Raw genomic sequence first — 12,110 nt, forward strand, 5'->3', positions numbered from 1 at the left:
GTTCTAGCTCAAATGTCACATCATCTATTCAGCCTTCCCTATTTCTCTCAGTATCAGTTGAGGTATAGGATGTTTCTACTTTGGAGAAAAAATTGCTTCCTTAACTTCCACAAAGATTTATGTATATGTTTTGTATTGTTCATTATATTATATGCTTTAGTTATATGCTTTAGTTATTTGTATATATTAATCTCCCCAGACTATGAGGTCCTTGTTTTGGTTAGACTTTGTACCCTATTTTTATTTTCAGAACCTAACATGCCTGGTGCTCTGGTAAATGGAAGATTTTTTTTTGTTTTATTTAAAAATTACTGTTAACATCAATAATATGATTCTGAGTTGTGGAAAAATTTAGAGAAAGTGAGGGAAATTAATTTTTAGTAAATACCTACTGTGTGTCAAGAATTGTGCTAGGCTGTCAAAATACAGTGATTTTCAGATTTATTTTAGTCATTATATTCTTAAGAGAAATCTTACAAAATCCAGTATGTATTACAGTTAAAAGGGAAATGTAGCCGGTGGAAGCCTGAAGTGTGGACCTTGGAAATCCACTGATGAGCCAACACTGCCCTTTTATGTAGCCAGCTGTCTCTTTCTGTGTTCCAGTAGACATAACCTCTCTCCTTGGTTTTCATCCATTAGGCCTTGAGGTAGCTCCAAAAGTACAATTTGAAATCTATAGAATTCTGTCTTTAAACCTTCTCAGCAATCCTTTGAAATGAATGTTACTCTTTTCATCATGTACATTAGAAAACTGAGACTTAGAGAAGTTAAATAATTTTATGTTCTTGATAGGTAAGCATTTATCAGATGGCAGATGAGAGAATAATTTAATAAGATTAAATATCCTTAAGGACTTGATCTTTAAAAACAGGAATGTTTCAAAGAATATTCATTAAATTTTTCAGACTACGATAATTCTTCAGCCAGAGAAGATAAATGAACTAAACCCTCTCCTGGACCTTTTTTTTTTTTAATACTTAAATTGAAAGTTTCCTCATTAGAAAATAAAGACATATTATTGAAGAGTTTGTCTCCCAAAATGTGAGGCATTTCTTCTCTCCTTTTTGTGTGGGTTTAATTTGAATTTTGAAATCTTTTCAAAAATATTTTTATTTTGAGTTAAAGTTTTAACTATAACAAAATTTTATTCAGAAAAGGATACACTTGAATAAAGGACTGAATTTTAATATTTCTGATGGCCTTCAGCATTAGTATTTATGGTTTTTAAAACATGGAATTTTAAGTATAAATACTGTTAGGAATTAAGGCATTATGGTTAAATAATTATATTATATGCATAACTTTGAAATCTCCTATAGCTAAAATCTCTTGTTTTAAAACTGACTTAAGTCCTCAAATGATTGTAAAGTTTATATATATATTTATACATACAGTTTATCTGTAACTGTTACTCTCGTATAAATTGTGGTAAAGCAAAACATTCTTGAGAAGTTAAAAATCACTCACTAAATTCTACTTTGTAAATCTTTTTAAAAAATTACAAAACTACATCAGAATGAAAATCAGAAAATTGAGACAGTGATTACTTGTCTCTAGTAGGTAGGGAGAAGAATGTGAAGGAAGGGATCAGTATATTAGGTACATGGTACACTTATTTTTTATATGGTACAAATACACTTTTTAATGTGTGAAATAATAGATTTTTTAAAGCTAACTTTAATATTTTAATTAGCATCTCTTTTAACAACAAAGTTTCATGAATGTTTTTAAAATCAACATTTTATTGTTTGTTACATATACTCTGAAACATGCTTACATTTTACATAGCTAGGATCTAAATGCCAATTTATAAATGGCCTGGAAACATATAGTTCACAAGAATATATTGCTTAAGTGCGAGTAGAGTAGGTTATGAAATTGCAACTTTAAGAAAAAGAGTTAATGAAACAGTAAATGAAATGTATTCAAATTTGTAATGCCTTGGATTTACTTCAAGTCATATTGTCTGTATTACAGTTTTTCCATGGAAATTGTATATTTTAACTTTTTATTGGTATTATCACATATTTCCTTTGCTAATTTAATTATTTTTGCTAAGTTTTTCTTCTTTGCACAGACTAATCCATAGCAAAAACTAGAAGAAAGACTTATTAGACTGGAAGATACAAGGAAAGATTTTAGGGTGTTTTAAAATAAAGTATAGCTCCGCCAAAGCCTATACTTTTTATTTATTAGAGGTGTTTTCTGTCTGCCTCATCCATGCTGTAACGGAGAACTTCAGTCTGATTCTCATAAATGGGACTCTATCATTTGTATATTTAAAGATTCTATAATTTCCATGGTGATAATGTAAATACACACTAATTTCAAAACCCCAAATAAATTCTACACAATCTGTAATTTGGAATTATCTGTCACCCTTCGTCTGCATTTACATAAAAATAAGTTAGCCAAGATCCTATGTCAGTGTGTTTAACAGCTGCAAACATTTATTGAGCATCTCTTATTTACAGAGTTCTCTGTTACAACCTACAAATACAAATAGAAAATGTATTCTCTGAATTCAAGGAATTTATATTCTATTTACTTGGTTTACGTTTTCTTATACTTAAAGTCATGGAACCAGTGGTTTTCTTTACAGTTTATCTTCTACAATTCCTTCTCACTATCATTACTGATTTTTTTGTTATTTGAAGTCTTTTAGTCTCCCCTGCCTAGCTTTGGAATCGAAATGCAGATTACCTGTTCACCTTGTCTACTGTTTTGCTTTATATAATCACAGAGTTACTTTAGTTTCTTAGTTTACCCGGCTATCTTCTAAAGTTATTTTAAATTCAGAGTTATGGAAAAACACCCTTTTATTGTGTCATATTTGCAGGTATTAGTGATAGAACAGAAAAATGAAGATGGAACATGGCCAAGGGGTCCTTCTACTCCTAAGTAAGTGCTGCCACTTCTTATGGGCTTATTGTATGATTTTGAAGCCTTTGATGTTAGATAATCAAATCCACAATGATAGAAGAACCTAGTTGTGTATTTCAGAAATTCATGCCTTCTTTATCTTTGAGTATTTTATTCTTAGTATACAAGCTATCTACATTTGCTCTTAATTAATATGTTACTATTTTAAAAGCTTCCAATTCAAATATCTTAAGGCATAGTATAAATATATGGTATAAATGAGAAAGTTGCATTGTCTAATACAGTCAAATCATTAAATATTTGTTTAATTTTTTGAAACTTTTTGTGCTTTTTTAAAGTATCTTAAAATATTTCTTTATCAAAATGAATCTGATGTGAAAGTAATATATTTATTCAAATGAAAGTTTTAGAATAAAAAATAACGAATAGAGGAGTATATGATGTATTTTCGAGGGTAAATGAAAGAAGAATTAGGAATCTTTTTAGCTGTTTTAGAACTAATAGATCTGTACTCCATTATCAAAACACAAGGCCAGTTGTGTTCAGACTTCTCACAGCTTTAAGAAGTAATATGGTACATGTCCCCCCTATTACTGTAATGTTTCTGTTTCTGCAAAAGGACACTTTATAATCAAACACATTAATATTTTTTCAGCAAATATTCACACTAAGTGGGATAAATAAGGACTATAAATAGCATTATATCGGTTCAGGTTAGGTTGCCACCAAATGAACTGTGTAAAAATCTTTAAATTTTCAGAGCTTTGGAATTTCAGATGTTCTGATAAGGGATTGTAAACCTGTATTTTGAAATTCTTAATGATATTTTTAAATAAAATTAATAACAATTCAGTGCATTTTAACCAAGCAAGTAAAAAGTCTGCTACTTTATTTTATTTAAAACTACAATGCACCCTCTGGGCGCAGTGGCACATGCCTGTAATCCCAGCACTTTGGGAGGCCAACGCAGGCAGATCACAAGGTCAGGAGTTTGAGACCAGCCTGGCCAACATGGTGAAACCCCATCTCTTCTAAAAATACAAAAATTAGCCGGGAGTGGTGATGCATCCCTGTAATCCCAGCTACTTGGGAGGCTGAGACACAAGAATCGCTTGAACCCGGGAGGCAGAGGTTGCAGTGAGCTGAGATCGTGCCACTATACTTCCAGCTTGGGCAACAGAGTGAGACTTTCTCCAAAAAACAAATAAATTAAATAAAATAAAACCACAATGTACCTTTTATAAGTGGTTTTCTATCCTTTTTATCTTATGTGAAGTTTTTTGTTTTTTTTTTTTTCATTTAAAGATATCATGAGAAGGCACCTAAATATGTTAATTACATGGAGGTGATTTTTATTCTTACCCTACTTAGTTGGATGCAGTACAAGGGTAGAACTTTGTATAAAAGTAGAACTTTTATTAAGAAGATGTTAATATTAAAAGCATGTGGGCTGAATTATGTAGATTTAATAACTGATGAAGGTTTAGATAGGAATATTTTTTGTGAACATTAACTTTAGTCTTCAAAGCAGAACCACTGTTGTTTCCTAAATGTTTAGATTGCTATGTACTTGCTTTATCTTTAAATTATTTTTGAAATTACAAAATTGTTTGTGGATTAATATTTTTTTTAAAAAAACCATGAGTTCTAAAGATTGAGAAATCTTTTCTACTCAAAATGACGATTTTTGCCCAAAAGATAAGACTAATTTTATATTTTCTTTTATTCCCTAATAACACAATATCATTTTTATTTTTTCCAACAACTGTAGTACTTGGCTTTGGGTAAAAGAAAACACAGTTTCCTATGTAATACCCAACACACCATATTCATGCAATAAATATTGGTGAATGCAGGTGCTGTACTAGAGATGTACAAAAGTACAATCAAGAGTCCCATTTTTCACTGGATCTACTAGTTTAATAAGGATGCCATATATTAAAGCATAGAAAAGTTAAACATCTATTCCCTCTAAAATGTAAGAAATACTATGTAGCAGTATGTCGTAAATTGCCAAATAATTTACTAGAATACAGAAAAAGATTTGCAGCTGTATATGAAAAGATTCTCAGAAAACTAAGAATAAAGGGAAATTCTAACTTAACACAACCTATATACCTCAAGTCTATAGCAAAAGTTAAATTTCATTGAGAAATTTTTAGCACAATTTAAATAATAGTAGGAGACAAGAAAGAAGAAATAAAGTTCACTATTTGTATATGATATAGTCATTTGTATAAATTCCAAAACAGTCAGCAAACTACTAGAACTGAGAAAATTCAGCAAGGTTGTCTAATATAAGATTAATTTATAAAAAGCAGTTGTTTTTTCTATACCGAGAGATCAGCAGTCTTTTTTTAAATGTTTTCAGCTTTGTGGGCCATATGGTCTCTGTTAACTGTAACTGCTGATGTAGTATGAAAGCAGCCTTAGACATCATGTCAAGACACGGCAATGCCTGTGTTCCAATAAAACTTTATTTGTAAGTAGATGGCAAGCTTGGATTTGGCCTGTGAGCCATAGATTTCTAACTCCTGCCATTTATCATGAGAAATCCACTTAGAAAATAGTCTAACAAAAATTAACTTAATTAAAAATGTATAAAACCTTCATGGGAAAAGAATATAAGTTTATTAGAAAATAAAAGATTGTCATGTAATATATGGCTTAACCTAGTAATGCCTGTTTTCTCTAAAGCACATCAGTGTCTCCTGTTCAAAAATCTTTTTTTTTTTTTTTTTTTTTTTAAGAAACTTGACAAACTCATTTTAAAGTTAGTATAGACCAATACAAGTCCAGGATTAGCTGAATCAGTTTTGATAGAAAAGAAGAAGGAAAGAACACTAGACCTACAAGTTAATTGAGAGTTACTGTAAAATTATACTAATAACAACAACATAATGCTAGCAAAAGACAGGCAAATAGATTGGTATAAATGAGTAATCTCAGACAGATTCATGTCTATTTGACAACTTGGTATATGATGTGGCACAATTAGGTCGTGAGGTTGCTTAAAGCAGATGATTACTTACATTTAATAGGAGTACCGGCTATTTGGAAAAAAAGAAAACTAGAGCCCTACCTTCTACTTTATATGCAAAGGCTAACTCTAGAAGGATTAAAGACCTAAATAAGAAATATAACACTTTAAAGTGAATAGTAGGCTGGGCATAGTGGCTCATGCCTGTAATCCCAGCACTTTGAGCGGTCAGGAGTTCAAGACCAGCCTGGCCAACATGGTGAAACCCTGCCTGTACTAAAATTACAAAAATTAGGTGGTATGGTGGTGGACACCTATAGTCTCAGCTACTCGGGAGACTGAGGCAGGAGAATCGCTTGAACCCGGGAGGTGGAGGTTTCAGTGAGCCGAGATCGTGCCACTGCACTCCAGCCTGGGTGACAGAGTGAGACTCTATCTGAAAATAAATATATAAATAAAAGTGAATAGTAGCAATTTTGGAGAATAGTTACATCATAGGGATCATACAACATAATGTTCAAATTTAGTGGATCTGATTACATCGGAATTAAGGATTTCTGTTAAAAGAACTATACACAGAGTTAAAAGTCAGATGTCAGCTTTGGAACTTTTAAAACCAAAAGGGAATAATACCTGTAATATATTAAGAACCCCTATAAGTTAACAGAAACAAAGAAAAATAGCTTCTAAAAAATAGATAAAAGATACTAACAATTTAAATAAAGGGTAGCCAAGTGCTGAGAGGTAGATGAGAAGATAGACAAATTCACTAGTAATCAGAAAAAAAATGAACGTAAATGAGATACAATTTTTCACCCATCAAAATGACAAATATTTAAAAGTTTGCTGATGCCAAGTGTTGGGTGTGGTGTAGACATCTGTGTACTTACGATGCCAGTGTAAACTGATACTGTCATTCTGTAAATCGTCAATAGTTAATTAAATCAGAAGTGTTTAATCCCTCTGACCCAGCACTCAGGGGAATTTTTAAACAGATCTTTGAGGAGATAATCTTTGTAGCTGCATAGTTTGTGGTAGTGGGGATTTGGAGATAGCCTAGTTAAATATCCATCACTGGTAAATAGAGCAAATAAGAAAAATGAGATGGTAGTAACAATGGTGAGATCTTTAAAACTAGATGAAACTTTAAAACATACAGTTGAGAGAAAGAAACAGTGAGATTCATAAATATTTAAGAACATGGCCGGGCGCGGTGGCTCAAGCCTGTAATCCCAGCACTTTGGGAGGCCGAGATGGGTGGATCACGAGGTCAGGAGATCGAGACCATCCTGGCTAACACGGTGAAACCCCGTCTCTACTAAAAAAAAAAATACAAAAAAAAACTAGCCGGGCAAGGTGGCGGGCGCCTGTAGTCCCAGCTACTCGGGAGGCTGAGGCAGGAGAATGGCGGGAACCCGGAAGGCGGAGCTGCAGTGAGCTGAGATCCGGCCACTGCACTCCAGCTTGGGCGACAGAGCGAGACTCCGTCTCAAAAAAAAAAAAAAAAAAAAAAAAAAAGAACATAGAAAAAATCACAGTAGAAGGAAATCAGAGTAGAGATAATAGGAGGAAAAAAGGAAACAAGTTTGAGGAAGTATCATTTGCTATATTTATTTATATTATATTTCTATAGTTGAAGCAAGGGTACAGACTCTATTTTCTGGATGAATGCTGGCTTAAAAAAAACAAATGAGGCTGGGCACGGTGGCTCATGCCTATAATCCTAGCACTTTGGGAGGCTGAGACAGGTGGATCATTTGAAGTCAGGAGTTCAAAACCAGCCTGACCAACATGGTGAAACCCCATCTCTACTAAAAATACAAAAATTAGGCATGGTGGCAGACACCTGTAATCCCAACTATTCAGGAGGCTGAGGCAGGAGAATTGCTTGAACCCAGGAGGCAGAGGTTGCAGTGAGCCGAGATCGCACCACTACACTCCAGCCTGTCATTGAAAAGCATGTTTTAGGCTGAACAAGGTGGCTCACACCTGTAATCCTAGCATTTTGGGAGGACAGAGGAGGATCACTTGAGCCCAGGAGTCCAAGATGACTCTGTGCAACGTAACAAGACCCTGTCTCTACAAAAAAATACAAAAATTAGCCAGGTATGGTGGCATGCACCTGTAGTCTCAGCTACTCCAGAAGCTGGAGTGGGAAGATTGCATGAGCCCAGGAGTTCAAGGCTGCAAAGAGCTATGATCACACCACTCACTGCACTCCAGCATGTGTGACAGAAGAACACCCTGTCTCCTAAAAGGAAAAAACAAAAACAGAAAAGCATGTTTTAACCACATGATGTTAGCTTAGGCAAATTTAACTCCAGCTCAAGGCATGTAATTTTAGGTCCTTAGGAAGGACTTCAAGATATTAAGATATAGAACAGTTTATACTCCTCAAAATTGGCACATATTTGCCAGAGGACAACCCCTGGCCTTCAAGATGGCATGAAAATGCTGGTTCTAATATATATCACTAACCTGGAATTTGTCCATCATGTTGCATAGCACATAACCAGTTCCTAGCTAGGGTGTCAAATACCAAAGAAAAATAATTAAAGCTGTAATATGGTGATAGAAAGAAGAATCACTGGTAGAATTTATTAAAACAGTTTCCTGGGCCCCATCCTCAGAATTTCTTATTTGTTATATCTGGGCATGACTCATTTCTAATAAGTTTGCAGGTGACACCAATGCTGTTGGTCTAAGGATGACACTCAGAAATTTTGTAGGTAATGTTTATTGACATTTACTATGTGAACAACGTAGTGGCATCCAGGGTTCCCACCCCAGACCAGCAAAATATAAATCTTTATACTTAGCCAAGGAATTTGCATTTTAAGTACTTCTTGTGAACAAGAAAATATAAGAATACTACCACAAGTAGGCACATGTGAAACCACATGTTAGTATTTTGTCTGTTCTATACTGCTGAAAATAGAGGAACCTGCTTAGTGCTCTGATGTCCTAAAATTGTATTAGCCCCATTTTGATTAGATTTGAAACTGTATCTTCAACTGAAGCATAACTTTTTGGGCTACTTGAGAAGAAATGCTAAATATTCAAAACTGTTGAGGGTAAAATTTAATTTAAAATATGTAGTCATTTAGTTACAAAAACGATATGTGTATATGCTTTTTATCAGCACCTAAAACAACTCAAAGTCTGTATTAGAAATCTAAGAACCTACCCAAAGAATACTCACTCAAAAGTTTTCTGGTCACAGTGGCTCACGCTTATAATCCCAGCACTTTGGGAGGCCAAGGTGGGCGGATCACTTGAGGCCAGGAGTTTGAGACCAGCCTGGCCAACATGGTGAAACCTCGTCTCCACTAAAAATACAAAAATTAGCCAAGGGTGGTGGCGGTGTCTGTAGTCCTAGCTACTCGGGAGGCTGAGGCGGGAGAATCACTTGAACCCAAAAGGTGGAGGTTGCAGTGAGCTGAGATCGCGCCACTGCACTCCACTCTGGGTGGCAGAGCGAGACTCTGTCTCAAAAAAAAAAAAAAATCAAGAAAAGAAAAAGTTTTCTAACTGAATTTTTTACTAGATATCAACATATAATTTGAATTTTTTATTTTTATATTCATGCTGCATTTTTTAACCACTGCTTATTTTATCAGGACTTGCATTTCTAATCTAGTTTTTAAGTTTGATTTCTTAAACAGCCTCTTAAAAAGATGATCTTTTCTAATGATACCTTAGAAAAAGTTTCCTCCCCTAGTTTTAAAAATTCTGTTAAATTTCACCTTTTTTTTTTTTTAAGGGTTTAGCATTGGGTGGATAATCTAGTTATTCTATTGCAGATGTGTAGTTAGTAAAATCTTGTATTTCTAAAAAATGATTTTACAGTGGACTCATTATAGAAGCCTGGGGATTCCTAGAGAGAATTTGATTTAAATTTATTCATTTTCATTAATTAGTCAAAAAGTATTGTCAAAATACGTGTGCTTAAGTATTTGGTGAAAAAAAAATTAAGAGTCATTGATAATTTTGAAGAGGGTGATTTTTCTTGGACTAGAAAACATCCAGAGAAAAATTTACCATCATCCAGAATAGGACATGAGTGGCAGAAAAAAAATCGAATGGAAAACCATGCTAATAGCTCTTACTCATACACTGTGCCTCTGCCATTTGTGGTATTCTGATTAAGGGAATTCCAAATTGATGACTGAAACACTATAAACTTAATCTCATGACACAATAGTATTTTCACAGCACTGTCTTCCTGAGTGCTCTGCTTGGAGAGAGGAAGAACTTTATAAATAAAACCATTGCATACTACTTTTTTGGTTGGGACAGATAGTAAGCACCTAGGTGATTCTGCAATATTCTCTTTTTGGTTTTTTACACCATCTTAAACGTCTTTAGAAATTTTTAGAGAGTATTTAATCCCTGTTTGCATTTATAACTGCAAAGCAGTTAAATGGATTTGGAAATGATGCATAGACTCATTTGGTTAAAACTTATTAAAATACATGTTGACTCTAGCCATTCTTTATTTCCTTGTCATTCGGCCAGTTCATACATTTCAGTAACACCAGTCATCAATCTGAAATGCAATCTGTGAACCATAAATCTAGAGTAATATTCCAAAATCTGTAATTTGTTGTTGTTGTTTTAAGACAGGGCCTCACTCTCATTACCCGGGCTGGAGTGCAATGGAGCAGTCACAGCTCACTGTAGCCTCGAATTCCCAGGCTCAGATGATCTTCCCACCTCAGCCTCCCAAGTAGGTGGGACTACAGGCACACCACCACACCTGGCCAATTTTGGGGTTTTTTGTTTGTTTGCTTGTTTGTTTTGTTTTGTTTTTGTAAAGATGGGGTTTCAGCCCAGGCTGGTCTCAAACTCCTGGGCTCAAGCAGTCTGCCTACCTCAGTCTCCCAAAGTGCTGGGATTACAGGCATGAGCCACCGTGCCCAGCTGTTATCTTTTTAAAAAGACATTTTGAATCCTTAAATTTCCTTTTGTGCCTTATTTTATGTTGTTATCATTCTCATTAAGAAACAGACGTAGAGTGCTCTTTTCTGAGACTTTAAAGTTTGAGGTAATGGAATAGCCAAACAAAAATGCTTAGATTACAATTAAGGGGAGCTGCAGTATGGAGTACTGAGAACTGCAGGTATGGAGTCATATTCCTAAAAATGGGAATATATGCATATATAAATTAACCAAAAATGTAGAGAACAACATACCAAAACCTTAAAGAACATCCTGAAATAATGAAGGACAGTTGGCATCAAATAGAATCATCATGAAGGCTCAGGAAAACTTGTGCTGATCAAAACAAAAAGTCCCTTATTTTTTAGGGATACATATTGTTGTGTTTTCAGGTGAAATTATGGGTGTCTAGAATTTGCTTTAAACTACTCCAGCAAAAGAGGGAGTCGGAGGGAAGATGAAGGATTATAGAAAAAATAAGAATGGTAGAATGTTAATTTTTGAATATCATCCTTTTGTAGTGGCCATACTAATCTTCTCTGTATCGTTCCACTTTTGGTATATGTGCTGGTAAAGCATGCACTAGAATGTTATTTTTGAAGCTGAGTTTCTGATATTAGGTACATGAGGGTTAATGTATGTTTCAAAATTTCTGTAATAAAGTTTAAATAAAAATGGGTTGCAAGTTTGGTGCTTAGATTCATAATGGCTGAAAAACTTATTATAATTTCATTTATTTAAAATGGAACGTTTTATGTTATCAAATATTATATATAAAAGTAAGCAGTCAAAATAAGGAAAAATGGAGCTATGAAAAACAATTTATATGTAATGTAAATCTACTTAAACTCTCTTTTGTGTATCTTTAAGCACCTAACACCCTACCTGGCATATAGGAAGCACACAGCCAATGCTGTTGAACTGAACTAATATGTGTCTTACAACAGTAAAAATGTTTAATTTTTTAGGAGATTTAGAATGTTCTTTTTCTTTCAGAGCTTGTCTTAAGATGATTTTTAGAAATGGAGAGTGTAATGTTGGTCTTGTTTTTGTTACTAAGATAATTTTTGTTTTATGATGTTAGATTGTATGAAGTTAGGTTGTTTTACAGTGTTGGGTTTGAAAATATAAAAATCTTTAAATAACTGTTTTGCTGTGTCAGCATTCAGACTTCTCTGTATTTTGGTTGCTTAACATGGTGTTAGATTTCCATGAGTGTTAAATGTTTAGTTGACTTACTAAAAGCAAGTTGTGTTTTTCTATTGAGGTAAGAGGCTCAACTTAGCCTTGAATTGCATGTTTT

General features: G+C 33.9%; 1 protein-coding gene and 1 non-coding gene across 21 annotated transcripts in view; one reads left to right on the forward strand and one right to left on the reverse strand.

The window, feature by feature from the left end:
* The window catches only part of USP15 (ubiquitin specific peptidase 15), a 148,599-nt gene that overhangs the window by 63,191 nt on the left and 73,298 nt on the right, over positions 1–12,110 (forward strand). For 14 of the 20 annotated variants that reach the window (XR_012420423.1, XR_012420424.1, XR_012420427.1 and 11 more), the window contains one exon: positions 2,843–2,904. The exons of the other annotated variants lie outside the window; for them this stretch is intronic. Coding sequence is in view for 9 of the 14 variants with exons in the window: in XM_065524510.2 (XP_065380582.1) it covers positions 2,843–2,904 (62 nt within the window). In the remaining 5 variants the exon portion in view is untranslated. The remainder of the gene's footprint in view (positions 1–2,842; positions 2,905–12,110) is intronic. 20 annotated transcript variants of the gene reach the window in all.
* Positions 11,284–11,386, reverse strand: LOC123567734 (U6 spliceosomal RNA). The gene has a single exon (XR_006690841.1). It is a non-coding gene; the product is annotated as a U6 spliceosomal RNA (small nuclear RNA).

This window comes from Macaca fascicularis, chromosome 11 (genome assembly GCF_037993035.2).
Source record: "Macaca fascicularis isolate 582-1 chromosome 11, T2T-MFA8v1.1".
In the NCBI taxonomy this organism is placed as follows: domain Eukaryota; kingdom Metazoa; phylum Chordata; class Mammalia; order Primates; family Cercopithecidae; genus Macaca; species Macaca fascicularis.